General features: G+C 45.1%; 1 protein-coding gene, 1 long non-coding RNA gene and 1 pseudogene across 6 annotated transcripts; 1 reads left to right on the forward strand and 2 right to left on the reverse strand.

Moving 5' to 3' along the window:
• Positions 1-181: 181 nt before the first annotated feature.
• LOC135606942 (uncharacterized) lies at positions 182-14,633 on the forward strand. 5 transcript variants are annotated; one of them, XR_010485028.1, is made up of 4 exons: positions 182-419; positions 625-762; positions 2,006-2,085; positions 14,444-14,633. It is a non-coding gene; the product is annotated as an uncharacterized LOC135606942 (long non-coding RNA). The 5 variants fall into 5 exon arrangements; XR_010485029.1 differs by lacking the exon at positions 14,444-14,633 and adding an exon at positions 10,569-11,636; XR_010485026.1 differs by lacking the exon at positions 14,444-14,633 and adding an exon at positions 3,636-3,880.
• On the reverse strand, positions 3,808-7,543 carry LOC103977337 (glutamate receptor 2.7-like; annotated as a pseudogene).
• Positions 14,634-14,701: 68 nt separating the features above from the next.
• LOC135606941 (glutamate receptor 2.7-like) lies at positions 14,702-18,606 on the reverse strand. Its single transcript, XM_065098329.1, has 5 exons — positions 18,101-18,606; positions 16,400-17,706; positions 15,999-16,311; positions 15,501-15,907; positions 14,702-15,427 (listed from the first exon to the last, which is right to left on the reverse strand). Exons 1-5 carry the CDS (start codon positions 18,390-18,392, stop codon positions 14,888-14,890), a joined length of 2,859 nt encoding a protein of 952 aa, XP_064954401.1. The 5' UTR covers positions 18,393-18,606; the 3' UTR covers positions 14,702-14,887.
• Positions 18,607-18,758: the final 152 nt, after the last annotated feature.

The following is an 18,758-nucleotide window of genomic DNA, read 5'->3' on the forward strand; positions in this document are numbered from 1 at the left end:
ATATATATATATATATATATATAATTTCTAAGGAAATTGCCCGTGAAATACATATCGTTATAATCGTAGATATTTTAGTCAGAGAACATATCGTTATAATCGTGTCCGAGAGATTATAACGCTTCGTTACGTGGACCCTTTACAACGAATACATAAAAACCGAGGCGCCGAATTCTGTTCGCCTCAAACTCTCCCGCTTCAGTTCGCGGCCAAAATACGCATCTCCTCTTCCGTCCGCTGTCCCGTAGGGTTTTCCTCATAGATCACTCCTATCGTTTCGGATTCCTCGTCAGGGATCACATCGGAGCAGTGGATCTCCGATTTCGTTCCTTTGAGGTTCTTTTTGTTCCTCTGTTATGCACTTCCTCTTCGTCGACGAATTCGGAGCGGGTTTTGTGCGAATCCCGATCGCTCTTCAGGTTCTTGGATTAGCAATCTCATCCTTTCCCGTTTCTTGGATGCACTTTGATTAGAATTTTGAGAAGGATAATTGTGGTACCAAATTTCTTTATGCTAATTTTGCGAACTGATTTGGAAATTGGGTTTTCCTTGAAGATCGAGGGTAGTATTCTCATTGTACTTTTGATCTAATTTACTGCTTTGTTAACTGATTGTATTTCTCAGATAAGCCACAAGCGATGAAAAAACCCGAGTCGGCGCTCTACTGTTTAGAGCGCTGCTCTGTGAGGATGCGAAAGCGAAGGTCTGTATACAATGCACAAATGGATCTAAAGCTTAAACAAAGATTTGAAGACCTAGGCAGTGAGTTTCATAGATTTATTTAGATAAAGCATTTGTTTGATAGATCAAAGATGCCTATCTCAAACACTTGCTAGATCAGCCTTTGAAGTTAAGTAATATGGAAAAGTAGTCTTTAAAGGGTTGATTTCATACAAAGTAGGGTCCTGAAGATTCAAAGAGAAGAACAGACTGAAATGCAAACTGCCAAAGTTCAAGTGGAAATTATTTAAGGAACTGGGTTTTGAAGACACCTGTGGAAATCTAATTTATACAACCCAATCAGAAAGTTCTTGAGCTTTTATAATTTACATCAATGAGGCTTAGAAACATAATAGGAACTCAAAAGTGTAAATTGCTGAGCACTTCAAGTGATAACTAACATAGATTATGTGGAAGTTTGCCCTATCTGAAAGATATATTAAAAATGTCCAGAAATTATGTAATATAATCACAAGTAAATGACTTGGCATGAATTGAGTTCATTAGAAGCTAAAGCAAATGTCAAATTCTCTTTCACAAGGAATGCAAATAATTTGGAAGAGTTTTGGATTTTCCTAACCAACTAGAATGGAAAAGAGAACCTATTGAAACTTTTCTTTTGCTTTATGTTTGAAAGTTCAAGAAACAGATTATTTTTTTCCCCTTTCGAATGATCTCTTTTTTTGCCAACTATCGTTTCTGCCCCCAATATTTTGGAATTTCATTAGATGGAACTATAGTTTGAGATTGTTGTTATTTTCTGTTGCGCAGAAAGACATGCATGCATGCACAAGCAGAGATGTAAATGCATATTCGATTTTGCATATTAATATTAGGAAAGGCTTATAGCAGAAAACTTAGATGGATAGGTTGATGTATTCAGATGATTTTGTTAGCTCATAGGCTAAAATGTGACTGAGTTTGTGGTTACCACAAATGATGGAAGGCTCCAATCAGCCCCAGCTTGAAATCGATTGTGAAAAACCATGCTCTTGACAACTGTACATGCTTACCAGGTTTGATTATCTAGTTTGAAACTGGAACAACAAAAGTTTGGAATTCCTTCTTTTCTTAACTATTATGGTCTTTGAAGTTATGTTTAAAATTTATCTTCTAATTAAACTAGTATGCCTTTGAAGTCTTCCTGGAGAATTTTTTTTTGCATTATAAAATCATTTGAGGATCTTGATATGCTTTATTTATTTCTTTGGATTAATTTTAAATTTCTTTTGTTGGAATTAGTTTTGGATATTACCTTTATTTTCTTTCCTTTTGCTTTTGCTAGTTTGATGATGAGGCATGGCAATGGCAAATTTAGCGAGAGCTGTGTTCTTTTGGATCTTGCTTTGATGAATGAGCCTACTGGTACGAGTCCCTAACTTGTGTTAAATTAATGCACATCGAGTTATAATATATATATTTTTTAGCTCAACAGAAAATTAATTTTTATTCAGCAAGAAAGCGAATATGGCCATCTCCTTTCTTATTAGAAGAGATCAAAACCTCCAAGTCCCAAGGAAACACATCATACCAGAATTCATTATAATGGTTTACCCTTTCAAACTTTGCTAACCAATGCGCAACACAGTAAGCTTCTCTAAAAATGTGCGTTATCCTATATATATTCACTGAAATGTTGAAGCAATCTAACAATATCTCGAAGTATGTTAGTGATCATCCAAGGAGGAGTTATCTTGGTATTCAACATCGTGATTAGGCTTTCCGCATCACATTCGATGTGGATTCTTTGTATGCCCTTATTTCTTGCTGCCAATAGCCCTTCTTTAATTGTGACAATTTCATTATGTAAGGCAGATCTATCCATGGTATCCCTGCATCTTGTAAAAACAGCAAACCCCTCATCAGTTCTCAAAATAAAACTTATATCATCATCCTGCTGTATTGAGCTTGTGCCAACCCTTCTCTAGTTTGCTAAGAGTCACATACACACTACTCTCAGATCCATTGGAACATGTGGTGCGATTACAATCTATAATGAAATTAACTAAAATTATGTAAAGGTTAGGTCTCACCCGTTGAGTTTAGCATCATTTTGGACCTTTCATATTATCCACAAAATATTTACAATAGTGACTTTCAAGATCAAGCTATTATCATGGGCCGTATCATTACCTTCCACGAGCCAACAGCCTTGCTTTCAAATATTTAAGTGCTAAAATTGTATGGCAAGCTTCTATCGATATAGTTGACACACTTCGAAAGTGACAACACATTCAAAAATAAATAAATGAAGAGGAATCTGCAGCCTGATTACACGAGGGACTGTTATAATATGCAGTTATTGTTTGATAGTCATTAATTGCAAATTGATTGCCTCTATCGTGATTGATATCAATCGATTTTGTCTTCACCATCAGTTCCCCTTGTTAAATCCTTTACAGGATAATGCGTCTGAAATTGTCCTTGTTTGCTTTAATTGTTTTTTGCTTTCCTAATATTTCCTATGGCTCTCTTGCTGAAACTTTTTTCTAGCTTATGACGTATTTTACAGTCACCTAACACAATTTCACTCGTTATATAAACTTTCTGCATAAGATATCTGATGCCTTCTATAACCATACCAAATGAATCGTTGAGGAAAATAGGTTTTGTAATGTTTCCTTATGCATTTCTTCATTGTGTTGTTGGCACCACGATGAAGTCTTATTATAGGTTTTGGTCTCCTTTCTCCACGAATAATATTGAACCTTAAGACTCATGATGCGTTTATAGAAATAAAATTTGATTCTTTAAAGAGTATTCTTCTTATTTAGATCCCTAATCTAAATTTAAATCTTAATCTATCAAAGAATTTAAATTTAATTAGGACCCTCCTAAATAGTTAAAATCTGATTAGGATTCTTAAATTATTTAAGAATCTTGACGAATCTAACGTGTGATTTAACAAAATTGAGGGCTTTAAGAAGGGTAGCAACTTTGTGTCATCACGGGGCTCCAGACGTTCCGAAGGCGGCATCCGGCAGCAACATTGCGGTTGTCTTCAGTCTTCAAAATGGAACCAGTTGTAGCCGAGTCATCTGCAAGACTGAAGGAAGCATCACATTCCATTCCAAGTGGTGCAGGAGGTGGAGAGCAAAATGTTCAGGTTATGAACAGAAGGCCCCATTAGACTTTTAAGTAGGTTTACAATTGAGTGGCATCAATGGAGTCCTGGTTAGATGCCCAGTGACAATGCATGAGGTTATGAGACAAACGGGAGCAGGACATGAACAAGATCATCACGCTTCCTGGACCTCAGTCATTTCTACGGGCTATTGGGTTCCGTAGAGGAGATTCCTTCTTCCGGCGAAGTAAAACTGAGCCGTGAATGATTGGATTTGCTCACAGGGCTCAAGGAACCCACCAGATGAGGCAGCGCTGCACAACTCCGGGTTGCGTATGTTGATTCATTTCCCCAATGTCTATAGCAGCAAAGTCATCCCTCTTCAGGGTAGGACAAGGCAGAGGCTCGTTGACATCATGATAGTACTTGAGCAGGACAACCATTTTCTTCCAAAGTGAACTCTGCCGCCCAGCTGCAGCTTGTAGCTCATCCCATTCCGTGTAGATGAATCTTGCTAGGAAGATCAACAATGCGAGCACCGAGACAACTCCTGTGATGAGAAAGAGGCCCCCGAAGCTCCTAAAGGCTAGACTCGAAGATGCCAAGTTGTTGCTCTGGTTTGGACAACTTGTCGGATCCCCAAACCATGCCTTTTCGATCTCTGTCATCCTTTCCCCTTCCGTTATGTTTAGGATAGCCCTGGAAATGTCAGACACCAGCGGCGACCCTCTAGGGAAAACCTACAGGACACAAAGATACAGATGCATGTTGGATTCATCTGCAACAAAGAAGAAAGGAGGTATAGAAACTTACGAAGCCAAAACCGTCGGTCTTGTACGTCGGACCGACCATGGCGAAGTCATCGCAATACTGCGATAGGACGAGCCTGAGATAAGGTATCTCATCAAAGAATGCATCGACCCCTCCGTTTGCGCTCCCGTTGGACAAAGCTTCAGCGTACTGCCCAATCGTGCTGTAGTTTTTGAGCTTTTGCTCTTGAAATCCCATCCTTTTGAGCATACCAGCCACGAATGATCCGTCTTGGTACCCAATGGAGGCCCCTGATTTCAAAAGCTGGTTCACGTCGGTCACCGAAGGCTGAAGCTGCTGCACGGTGAGCATCGATGTCAGGCTCGCTGTGTAGCTCGACGTCAGTATCAGCACCACAAACACCCAGATGATCACCACGAACCGTGTGAGGTTGCTCTGCAGCTTCTCCTCTGGAAAAACACAGAGCAAGACCAAACGAGTTGAATTGGTTGTCATCATCCACTCGGAGTAACGATAGGGGTCATCACGATGAGGACATACTATGCGAAAAGACGAGAATGGAGAAGGCGAAGTAGAAGATGATTCCAAACTGCTCCAGTGGTTTCCCAGCAAACTCCTCGTTCTCCCGGTGCTCGATCACCCAGACCACGAACCCAGTAAACACAAAGAAGGCTAAGCTCCCGAGCCAGAGGTCGATGGTCAGCGGCTCCAAGAAGATCCACATGTTCTTGCTCTTGTCCCCCTCCACCGGCACGATCATCGACACTCCTGATTCAGTGAATGGCATTGTGAACTCCACGAATTGAGATCGGTTGGCAAGGATCGTGGTGTCGCCCACCACTGCATCAAAGTTCTGTTCACCATCCAAATTAGTTGGAAGACACACACGATGGTAATCTCATTTACTATCGCTATTCAAGCGGTGTGGCACGTGAACCAACCTTCAGTTTAACTTGGTAGACGAAGTTGTCGTAAGATTCGGACGAATTGGGGAAGGGGATGTACTCGAAGGGGACGGCATATGGCAGCGAATCCATGACGGCCTGGAAGACGTCGATGCAGAAGCCGGTGACGGTGGTTCTGTCGGTTGCCGGATCCGTAGTCACCTTCACGAACTGGTCGAATCCGTGCTTGACCGGAACGGCGATCCGGAGCTTCTTTCCGTTGGTGGGCATCTCCCAACCTTTGGGCACGTCCTTCGGCTCGCCCGGCCAGATGACGGACCTCAGGCCCGCATCGTTTGTGGACTCGAGATCCCTCGAGATCCCGTTTCCCGGAGTCCAGAACCCAATCGTCCTCCCGCTTTTTCCGTTGACATTGACGATCTCGAAGGCTGACGACTGGAGCTGGCCGTCGACGAGCTGGAACTCTCCTGCCAACCCCCGGAATCGGGTGCCCATAATGGCTTCCAGTAGCGCCGGCCCGGTCTGGCTCACGCCAAGCCGCCCCAAGTCGGTGGAGTTATTCTCGGACTGTAGGCTTTGGAAGGCTGTGCGGGCTGATACCGCCTTTTCGACGGCCATCGCGACGGCGCGGGCCGTGTCGTACGCCCACAACTGGAAAACCGTGGGGTCGGTGGGTTCGAGTGTGGGGTTGTCCTGCCGAAATTTCCGCTTGAACCGGGCCGTGAAGTCGTCGATCTCCTCGGATCGGTTCACGTAGGGCCGCACGCCGATCACGCCCTGCATTGCCTCGGCGACCGTCCGCTGATCGAGCAGGTCGAGGACGTCGGTGATCCCATCGGTGGTGATCCACACGTAGCCGTCGTCCATCATGCCCAGCTGGTGTGCCCTCCGGAAGAGGCGGGCGCCGAGGGCGGGGAGCATGTGGACGACGAAGACGCGCGTCTGCATGGTCATGAGCCTGTACAGCTCCTTGTCGAGTTCGTCACTGGTGGCTTCGGTGGGGATGACGCTGCGGTAGGGGACGCGGGCATCGACAGCTTGGAGAGCGTCGATGAGGAAGGGGACGATGCCGGCGCCGTACTCGGAGTCTTCGTAGACGGGGACCGCCTGGCGCCAGCCGAAGTACTGCGTCACCGCGGCGATGGCGTCGACCTGGGAGGAATCGTTGGTGGTGGTGCGGACGAAGAAGGGGGTGTGGGCTGGGGAGAGGGACGGGCTGGACGCCGAGAAGGAGAGGACGGGGACCTGCGTCTTGTTGCCGATTTGGATGACGAAGTCGGCCTCGGTGGATGTCATAGGCCCGATGATGGCCTTCACTTGGACGTCCTTCAGCATCGCCACCGCTGCCGCAAAGCGCAAAGAGTTAAAGAGTTAGACGTCACGCCAAAAATGGACAAAATGCACCTTTCATTCCGCAATTTGGCCCTCGTTACACGGTGGATCAGAGCCCAAGTGGCCACATCCAGAAGGTACGATTTGCTTGTTTGTATTTTATTATTTTTAGTAATTCGAACGACGACTTTGACAAGTCCAAGTCAAACATGGTAAATTTGACTTGCAAGCATAGAACAACTACGTGACTGGAGTCATTTTTTGCTGATTGCTTGTCATTCCGAATGCAAGTTTCTTTATGGAATCGAAATCTCAATCACAGCCCCCAGTCCGTCTTTGGTTTTCCTAAGTATCTGCTATATGCCGTGAGATCGGTGGTGCCATACTGGGGAAGGGGATTGATTACCTGCTGCCGCTGCCCCGATGGCTTCGTTCTCCGAGTCCTTGACTTGTAGAACCACCCTCGTGGTGTAGTTTCTATGGACGGCATAGAAGTCTTCTATCGCCATCGAAATGCTCGTCCGGCTCATCTTCCCCGGAAAAGACTGAAGGTAGAGAATCACGCCGACGTCCACCGGCACGGTCGAATTCTGCGCCGAAACCAGTACTCCGAAGTCATAGCGGCCGGCGAAGAAAGAGAAGCAGCAGAAGAACACGAAGGAAGAGGCCAGGAAGGGAAGATGGAGGGATCTTTCCATTAACTCCAACCGCAGCATCCCCCGAGCCAACCGAGTAGTACTCCCGTCCTTTTAACGGCGGAGGTTGGCTAGAAGAAGAAGGAACAAGTCAAAGTAGGACAAGAATCTAGCGTGTCTGGTTTACAAATCGGTACGATAGCTTTGACATATATGGTTTCTAAGTGTAAGTATGCCACTCCATAAAGCCTCGGACTTTGAAGGAATCCGGTCACCGCCTTTAAAACTTGAGGAGGGGCTAACTACATGTTGCCTCTACTTAGCTGTTTTCGATCTTTATGTTTTAAAAAGTTATATTGGTATCTTTATGGTTAAAAAAATAAAATAATTAGATCTATTTACTCTAATAATATCAGGTTTTATTAATAAAAATATAAAAATAAAAGATAAATTTTTTTTAAGTTTGATAATTGATGGCATTGATGGCATATGATAATGCCACTAGTGTCGATGTTGGCATATGATAACACCGATGGCGTCGGTGGTGGCGGACCCCTCCCCCTCCCCCCTTTTCCCGATGTCGAGTGATCGTCGCCCTTTGCCTCCTCGACCACTTCCTTGTTGCTACCACTCCACCTCCCCCCTCATCCTCCCTTTCTCCTTCTCCACCCTCGCCCCCAGCATCGAGCATGTTCGCCACCTTTGCCATGGCAACTATGTCATTGTCCTTATGTTGAGAAATTTATGGTGATATCATATGCGTATGGAAAGAACAGAAACAAAAATTATAAATTTTTTATATAAAAAAGGTTTTTTATTATCGTGCAAAAATTGGTGTACAAAAACCCGTGAAATCAAAAACTACGTGTAAGATAATTACCTAAGCATATCGTATATCCATAAATTTCTATAGATATGTGAGAGAGGATGAAGGAGGTCAAGCGTCCTCCTCTCTAACGGTGATCCATGCGGTAGGGGTTTTGAAGATGCTCCTCAAATCGTTGCTCAAATCTTCTCGTTGTGTGCACCATGCAATCAAGAAGGGGCCGATCTTTCTTGTTGTCCACACGTCCTAAATATGGGTTGTTGGTTGAGGAGGAGAGGTGGAGAGGAGAATAGGAGGTGACAGCAAAAAATCTTAGCCCTTTTGGTTCTTTCATATTTATAAAGGTCCCTTATCAACTTAACCCTGATTGATCTTGTCATATTGGGTATTGGATTTTTATCTAATTACTCAAGCCTCTCAAATTAGTGAGCCTCTATATAATAATATCTTATTAGCTCTTATTTGATTTCATCTATGAGATTCAATAATTCAGGGGTTTAATGGATATCCAATAAGATAGGGGCTTTAGCGGATATCTCATATCCAAACCTTTATTTGTCGCAACACCTATCATATGCATGTGACCCTTTGGGCTCAATATCGAGCTGGTCGTGAGTCATACATGTCAAAACTCCTTCTGGCTCAATGAATTATTATCTCAATAATAATTCACTCGACTCATCGACTGCGGATGCACTAGGCTATTATGCTACAATCCCCATACGATATGAGGGAATCCAATCATTTGGATATATCTGTCTTGAGTTACCATATATATGTAGTTTTTTATCCATCTAATATCCCAAAAATTATATACCGATCATAGTGTTATCAGGTCTATACAGTTTCTACTCGAGTCTTGTTCTAATCGGATTCTTCCGGAGAACTCTTTCTCTCTCTCACTCCGAATTACCTTGGCTAAGGATTTGTTTAAGCAAGAACATATGAAATATTCCTCTTATGATACCACAAGCGGATGATCCTCTATCGACACTCAATAGCCCTCGTAAGGTTGATTGTCACTCTCGATGACCATATGTGTTATATCTGAAACTTCTAAACTTATAAGTCATGTATCAAAGAGTGGAGTACTCATACTGGACATCCTTGGTATCTTAAGTCTAAGGACCAAATACACTATTGGGACGATGGAATCGTTGTCTGACAATAATGTATCATCAATCATTCAGCATTCCATGAGTATATCAATCAGTGAACTCATTCTCTAATAAGCACTTACATTATAGTCCTAGTGTCCCCATATGAGCAGCTATGAGATTAGCCGCCTCCATTATATGGATAGATATATAACATACCGATTTTTTCAGTTATATCGATGTCTCTCTCGAGTAATATATGACCAAAATTATTTATGGTTTGTGTTTAAAGATGAATCGGTTTCATTATCGTGATCTTATCATGATTTGATTCCCATTGTACAGATCCATTGATATCATAATATATTTATATGATAAATAATATAAACTGAGAAATTATCATAATAATAATAAGTAAAAAAAGTTGATGTGATGTCTCTTGTGTTATTACTCGCATGATTGACTTGCCCGACTAACATCTCATCCACGCTCTCTCCTCCATCTGCCCCGTAGTCGTCTACTAGTCCTATTCCCTCACCTGCCCTCCTCTTCAACTTCTTCATTGGCTGATGGTAATAATTTGATGGAAAACTTAGAGCGCGAAGTCTTGGATGATGGTTATAATTCATTCACGATAAGGAAAGCCACTAAGTGTTTGATTCTTTTACACGATGGTTAAACCAACGAAGTCTTGACAACGATGGTAATAGATATTGCGATTGGGAAAACAAAAAACAGAGACGGGTGACATGTAGAAGATGCGAGGGCCACATCTTCCTCATCTCGATAATGTATCGGAAAGCGAGGCAAATACTATCCACTCAAGTCTCTATTGAGACATCTAAGTTGGTTAATATATTATTACACAAGTAATAAATCCTATATTCAAGTTTTAAGAAAAATACTACTTGCTCAACATGACCCAAGACTTTGATGGAAAACTTGGAGCGCAAAGTCTAGGATGATGGTTATAATTCAAGTTGAAGAAAGCGACCAAGCGTTTGATTCTTTTACACGAAGGTTATACCAACCAAGTCTTGACAATGATGGTAATAAATATATATTACGTTTGATTCTTGTAATGTTTTCAGCGTTGGCATTATCAAATCCATCAATTATGTTACTGGTCGGATGCACTCGAAAGACTTTGGGAAGAATGTAGAGAACTTTCTTATGCAGAAGAAGCACAATAATCTTCGTTAGTTATGTGACATGTAGGAGATGCGAGGGCCACATCTTCCTCATCTCGGAATGCGAGGCAAAGACTATCCACTCAAGTCTCTGTTGAGACATCTAAGTTGGTTTCAAATGCTACCTGCTCAACGCGGTCGATCCATGACTTTGATGGAAAACTTGGAGCACGAAGTCTAGGATGATGGTTATAATTCAAGTTAAAGAAAGCGACCAAGTGTTTGATTCTTTTACGCGAAGGTTATACCAACCAAGTATTGACATCGATGGTCAAAGATATATATTATGATTGGAAGAGAAAAACAGAGACAGATTGCTTTCTTTCTTGGGATGTTTGCAGCGTTGGCAGTATCAAATTCATCAATTATGTTGCTGTCGGATGCACTTGAAACACTTGGGAAGAATGCAGAAGAAGCACAATAATCTCCGTTAGTTATGTGACATGCAATTAATATGGTTGGAAAATTCTAAACCTTGATTTGACTCAACTCATGGAGAGAAAGAAAGGGACGAGCATGCAACAAAATACTTTGGAGTTTGGTCATGGAGAATATAGCCTCTATTCTACGTTGCTTGTGTTGGTGAAGGAATCAGCATGGTTCGGTTCGATCCCGGATGTGTAAGGTCGCTCAGGTGGAGACTCGGACAGCGGAAGTGCGTGTCGGGTGGGTTGAGCTAAGAGTCTTGTTGTTTGTTTCTGCGTCGCCAACCCCTGCACACGGGTCGAGATCGGGAGAGGGATTTTCTGACTCGATCCTTTTGAAGCTTAAGTTAGTGTTGAGTGATAAGAGTGAGTTGAATATGTGAAAAGTCCTCCTCCATCTGATTAAGGAGGGTTAGCTTTTATACTTACGAGAATGAGTTGGTCGTACGGGGTCAATTAATTATAGTCGGCTTAAGTTTCTGTGCGACCGTCGATCGACTTGCATGGATCAGCATCGTGCGGTGCCGCCTCAAGCTTTCTGGGACGATTGTACTGTGATGATATCGTTTCATATGGAGGGGGTGGCGAGCGGCTACCTACCACGTTCGTATCATTATGTCAGCTTGTTTTGATCAACGTGCGCGATACCAAAATGTGCCCTATCAGCTTGTAACCCCAATCTATCGTGAATTAGGATGCTATCAGCATTGACTATTATCCGATCACTTCATGTTTTTTATTCTGGATTAGAAAAGTCAACGATTATTTTTTTTGACGACAAGTCCAAATTAATGGAGTTGACCTCATTCATGCGTTCTTAGTGTTGAAAGAATAATGTTGTGGTGACGCGGATTGCTTTTCTGTAGCTTCATAAGTGTCATCAAACAAATTTGTTTGTCTTGTTTACTTGGGTATCTTTGGGGACAGAGACGATCCTTGTTCTTGTCGGGCACAGTGTGATGAAGCTTCACGGTGGTTTCTGCGTCTATTCATGTGTCATCATATTGTACTTCTCTAGATTATTTTGTCGTGGGAATGTGTGTCCATCAGATGCTGTTCCATAGTATTGTAATCAGTCGATGAGGAGAGAGAGGATGTCAAGTGGATTCAACGTCGTCATTGCACTGAGACGGGAGGATAGAACGACTGGCTCGTCTCTTTGAGTCCTCCTGCGAGTGCCAACTTGTTCCTATAAAGAAGTTGCCAAATGCAGAAGGTCAATGGCTGACAAGATCTCGACATTGTCATGCGGGAATAGAAGGATTTGGACTCGAAAGACAAGCAATAGATTAGACGATATAAGAATGCATCGGATGCATAGTTGTTGTGGGAAGGAATTTTCATGTCAATCGTGAGATCATCGGCGACAGGGGTAGTCTTATTGTGAGGACGTCCTCTTGTGTCAAGGAATGGCCGCCGCCCCAAGAGAGGAAGGATGTAGAGGTGGCTGCACGAGTTGTGTTATAAGATAATATAGATCGGATCATTAAGATTCATTATTGCTCGATCAAAATTTTTGGATGTAATTAATTGGAGATACCGACCAATAGTTGTTGGCGAAATAAAGAAAGCAATCATGTGAATTTTGGATGATGAAAGCCAAATATGAGTGAGGACATCAAAAGTTACTTGGCCAAATATAGTGGAGCTTCTGTAGTTTATAGGGCTGTAAACAGATTGGGATCCAAAGAGAAGAGGAAGGCATGATTCAATTTATTTTATTTCATTCTTCATTCATCATCAAAAGATTAGATAGAAATTTTCTTTTATTCATCTACCTCTTGATCTAATTACACTGATCATTTTGTACATTCTATAGTATAGTATAGTATAGTATAGTATAGTATAGTATAGTATATATATATATATATATATATATATATATATATATATATATATATATATATATATATATATATGACACCACATATCAAATAAATAGATATTTGATAATATCCTTATTAGGGATGAACTTTGCTATAGGGCTTAATGTGGAAGGAGGGTTACTCCTTATTAGGGACACTCCAATGAGGAGGTGCTACCCATGGCCCTAGGCCCCTTTGAGCAACGAGGGTATGTGCCCCCCTTCCAACAAGCTGAATGTCGAAGGAGGGCCGAATGTTGCATGAACATCCTTCCAGTACCCCTCCCAATGAGCACTCCAATGAGGAGGTACGACCCATGGCCCTCGGCCCCTTTGAGTAGGGAGGTCGAATCAAGACCCGACCACCCCCCCCCCCCCCCCCCCCTTTCCAGCAAGCTGATGCTAAGGTATATTTGCTTTCCTACTCTCGCCTACGACGATCAAATCAAGACCCAGTACAGTGGACTAATATCAGCACTCCCACCCACGATAGTCGAATCAAGACCCGCTACAACAGAAGTCGCTATGGCAAACTGATGTTGATACTCCAGCCCATGATGATCAAATCAAGACTTACTATGGCGGACTAATATTGATCCTCTTGCTCATGCAGTTGAGCCAACACTTGCTACTGTGGACCTACACTCCCACCTAGGCGGTTGAGTACCTACCCCTATAAGTAAAAGAAGGGGTAAGCCCAAAAGAAGACCCAACCTCCCAAGCATAAAGGAGAGGCAAAAATGGAGAAAGAAACCTCTCGAAGCAGAAGGGGGGGGGGGGGTCAAAAAATAAGAGAAAATGAACTCTCGTGTGGAAGGGGGAGAACGAAGATAGAGAGGGAGGAAAAAAAGAGAGAGGTCTCTTAAGTCAACACTCATCTAAATAAAAAATTGCCCCAATAAGAAAGTACACCCCACCCCAAATGGGCCTCGAACCAACCACAACGGTGCTAGTAACAAACCCAAAGCTAAACAACGATCATGTCACTACGTAGGAATGCAAGAAAGATGACATCCTTTGATACCTCAATTCAAAGCTTTAAAGAACATCTTTTTTGGGGGCGGGGAGGAGGACAAATGATATGGATAATCCTAGACATTGCCGGCTTCCTCTGCCACATGGGCTAAAAGACAACACCCAGAACAACAAAGCACAAGGACCAAGGGTTGCACCGCTTACCTTGGCTTCTAGAAATGGGCCCACATGACCTACTCATGATTGATACATCAACAGAAGCTATGCCTCTACATAATGATTGACGGCATGATCCGACTTCACAAGCCTTTCCTTCCGAACGATCGGTAGAGGGATCACGTCCTACTTGACCCAAAAATGTAAAGGGATCAACCGGAGGAGCCCTCCCAAAGGTCCACCCTAGGCACCAGAGGACACACGCCAGCAAGCCGATCTCATTAATACCTCCACCATACAAGGTAAATGAGGCTTTGTCGAACATACATCCAAGCCACTTAGCACCCAAGTATAAAAGTTGATCCCCGGGCCAAGCACGGGCAAGCGAGCAAGAGCTCTTCACTCTCTCATTTATATCTCTCTCACTTACATTGTTAACCTCTCCCTCTCTCTCTTTCTCTCTCTCTCTCTTTTTGACTTCAGCATCGGAGGGATCAAGTCAAGATGCTCCCGACGCAAATCTATTGTGAAGGACCCTCGACGCCATCCGGTGACGTAACCAGAAAATGACCCAGGCTCTCCAACCCGACTCCACCATATTAAGGGTTGGACTGCCCCCAACAAGCTCCCTGCACAAGATCGCAATGCAATGCTAACCCTTTGTGTCAACAAGAGGGAGTCAATGTGAAGAATCTATACTTTATTGCAGAGGATCAATCGGGCCAACTCACCCGTCGATGCTTTTCGTATTTATTAAATGTTAAGTTTATGAACAGAATGCCCCCTTGGACTTCAAGTATGTTTACAATTGAGTGGCACCAACTGAGTAATGGTTACATGCCAAGTGACAATAAAAGCATGAGGTTACGAGACAAACGGGAGCAGGACATGAACAAGATCATCATGCTTCCTGGACCTCAGTCATTTCTACGGGCTACTGGGTTCCGTGGAGGACATTTCTTCTTCCGGCGAAGTAAAACTGAGCCGTGAATGATTGGATATGCTCACAGGGCTCAAGGAACCCACCAGATGAGGCAGCGCTGCACCAACTCCGGGTTGCGTATGTTGATTCATTTCCCCAATGTCTATAGCAGCAAAGTCATCCCTCTTCAAGGTAGGGCAAGGCAGAGGCTCGTTGACATCATGATAGTACTTGAGCAGTACAACCATTTTCTTCCAAAGTGAACTCTGCCGCCCAGCTGCAGCTTGTAGCTCATCCCATTCCGTGTAGATGAATCTTGCTAAGAAGATCAACAATGCGAGCACCGAGACAACTCCTGTGATGAGAAAGAGGCCCCCGAAGCTCCTGAAGGCTAGACTCGAAGATGCCAAGTTGTTGCTCTGGTTTGGACAACTTGTCGGATCCCCAAACCATGCCTTTTCGATCTCTGTCATCCTTTCCCCTTCCGTTATGTTTAGGATAGCCCTGGAAATGTCAGACACCAGCGGCGACCCTCTAGGGAAAACCTACAGGACACAAAGATACAGATGCATGTTGAATTCATCTGCAACAAAGGAGAAAGGAGGTATAGAAACTTACGAAGCCGAAACCGTCGGTCTTGTAGGTCGGACCGACCATGGCGAAGTCATCGCAATACTGCGATAGGACGAGCCTGAGATAAGGTATCTCATCAAAGAATGCATCGACCCCTCCGTTTGCGCTCCCGTTGGACAAAGCTTCAGCGTACTGCTCAATCGTGCTGTAGCTTTTGAGCTTTTGCTCTTGAAATCCCATCCTTCTGAGCATACCAGCCACGAATGATCCGTCTTGGTACCCAATGGAGGCCCCTGATTTCAAAAGCTGGTTCACGTCGGTCACCGTCGGCTGAAGCTGCTGCACGGTGAGCATCGATGTCAGGCTCGCTGTGTAGCTCGACGTCAGTATCAGCACCACAAACACCCAGATGATCACCACGAACCGTGTGAGGTTGCTCTGCAGCTTCTCCTCTGGAAAAACACAGAGCAAGACCAAACGAGTTGAATTGGTTGTCATCATCCACTCGGAGTAACGATAGGGGTCATCACGATGAGGACATACTATGCGAAAAGACGAGAATGGAGAAGGCGAAGTAGAAGATGATTCCAAACTGCTCCAGTGGTTTCCCAGCAAACTCCTCGTTCTCCCGGTGCTCGATCACCCAGACCACGAACCCAGTAAACACAAAGAAGGCTAAGCTCCCGAGCCAGAGATCGATGGTCAGCGGCTCCAAGAAGATCCACATGTTCTTGCTCTTGTCCCCCTCCACCGGCACGATCATCGACACTCCTGATTCAGTGAATGGCATTGTGAACTCCACGAATTGAGATCGGTTGGCAAGGATAGTGGTGTCGCCCACCACTGCATCGAAGTTCTGTTCACCATCCCAATTAGTTGGAAGACACACACGATGGTAATCTCATTTATTATCGTTATTCAAGCGGTGTGGCAAGTGAACCAACCTTCAGTTTAACTTGGTAGACGAAGTTGTCGTAAGATTCGGACGAATTGGGGAAGGGGATGTACTCGAAGGGGACGGCATATGGCAGCGAATCCATGGCGGCCTGGAAGACGTCGATGCAGAAGCCGGTGACGGTGGTTCTGTCGGTTGCCGGATCGGTAGTCACCTTCACGAACTGGTCGAATCCGTGCTTGACGGGAACGGCGATCCGGAGCTTCTTTCCGTTGGTGGGCATCTCCCAACCTTTGGGCACGCCCTTCGGCTCGCCCGGCCAGATGACGGACCTCAGGCCCGTATCGTTTGTGGACTCGAGATCCCTCGAGATCCCGTTTCCCTGAATCCAGAACCCGATCGTCCTCCCGCTTTTTCCGTTGACATTGACGATCTCGAAGGCCGACGACTGGAGCTGGCCGTCGACGAGCTGGAACTCTCCTGCCAACCCCCGGAATCGGGTGCCCATAATGGCTTCCAGTAGCGCCGGCCCGGTCTGGCTCACGCCAAGCCGCCCCAAGTCGGTGGAGTTATTCCCGGACTGTAGGCTTTGGAAGGCTGTGCGGGCTGATACCGCCTTTTCGACGGCCATCGCGACGGCGCGGGCCGTGTCGTACGCCCACAACTGGAACACCGTGGGGTCGGTGGGTTCGAGTGTGGGGTTGTCCTGCCGAAACTTCCGCTTGAACCGGGCCGTGAAGTCGTCGATCTCCTCGGATCGGTTCACGTAGGGCCGCACGCCGATCACGCCCTGCATTGCCTCGGCGACCGTCCGCTGATCGAGCAGGTCGAGGACGTCGGTGATCCCATCGGTGGTGATCCACACGTAGCCGTCGTCCATCATGCCCAGCTGGTGTGCTCGCCGGAAGAGGCGGGCGCCGAGGGCGGGGAGCATGTGAACGACGAAGACGCGCGTCTGCATGGTCATGAGCCTGTACAGCTCCTTGTCGAGTTCGTCACTGGTGGCTTCGGTGGGGATGACGCTGCGGTAGGGGACGCGGGCATCGACAGCTTGGAGGGCGTCGATGAGGAAGGGGACGATGCCGGCGCCGTATTCGGAGTCCTCGTAGACGGGGACCGCCTGGCGCCAGCCGAAGTACTGCGTCACCGCGGCGATGGCGCCGACCTGGGAGGAATCGTTGGTGGTGGTGCGGACGAAGAAGGGGGTGTGGGCTGGGGAGAGGGACGGGCTGGACGCCGAGAAGGAGAGGACGGGGACCTGCGTCTTGTTGCCGATTTGGATGACGAAGTCGGCCTCCGTGGATGTCATGGGCCCGATGATGGCCTTCACTTGGACGTCCTTCAGCATCGCCACCGCTGCCGCAAAGCGCAAAGAGTTAAAGAGTTAGACGTCACGCCAAAAATGGACAAAACGCACCTTTCATTCCGCAATTTGGCCCTCGTTACACGGTGGATCAGAGCCCAAGTGGCCACATCCAGAAGGTACGATTTGCTTATTTGTATTTTATTATTTTTAGTAATTCGAACGACGACTTTGACAAGTCCAAGTCAAACATGGTAAATTTGACTTGCAAGCATAGACAACTACGTGACTGGAGTCATTTTTTGCTGATTGCTTGTCATTCCGAATGCAAGTTTCTTTATGGAATCGAAATCTCAATCACAGCCCCCAGTCCGTCTTGGGTTTTCCTAAGTATCTGCTATATGCCGTGAGATCAGTGGTGCCATACTGGGGAAGGGGATTGATTACCTGCTGCCGCTGCCCCGATGGCTTCGTTCTCCGAGTCCTTGACATGTAGAATCACCCTCGTGGTGTAGTTGCTATGGACGGCATAGAAGTCTTCTATCGCCATCGAAATGCTCGTCCGGCTCCTCTTCCCCGGCAAAGACCGAAGGTGGAGAATCACGCCGACGTCCACCGGCACGGTCGAATTCTGCGCCGAAACTAGTACTCCGAAGTCATAGTGGCCGGCGAAGAAAGAGAAGCAGCAGAAGAGCACGAAGGAAGTGGCCAAGAAGGGAAGATGGAGGAATCTTTCCATCTACTCCAACCGCAGCATCCCCCGAGCCAACCGAGTAGTTCTCCCGTCCTTTTAACGGAGGTTGGCTAGAAGAAGAAGAAGAAGGAACAAGTCAAAGTAGGACAAGAATCTAGCGTGTTTGTTTTAGAAATCGGTACAGTAGCTTTGACATATATGGTTTCAAGTGTAAGGAAGCCAGTCCATAAAACCTTGGACTTTGAAGGATTCCGGCCACCGCCTTTGAAACTTGAGGAGAACAAGTGTTGTTCCAGCTTAGAACGGTAAGTGCAGTGCACGAGTCTTTATTGAGACATCCAAGGTCTTAGGTTCAAGTTCATGTGTGAACGTCACGTATATAATAATAATTTCTTTTAAAAAATACTTCCT

Source organism: Musa acuminata, chromosome BXJ2-3, assembly GCF_036884655.1.
Source record: "Musa acuminata AAA Group cultivar baxijiao chromosome BXJ2-3, Cavendish_Baxijiao_AAA, whole genome shotgun sequence".
Taxonomy (NCBI): domain Eukaryota; kingdom Viridiplantae; phylum Streptophyta; class Magnoliopsida; order Zingiberales; family Musaceae; genus Musa; species Musa acuminata.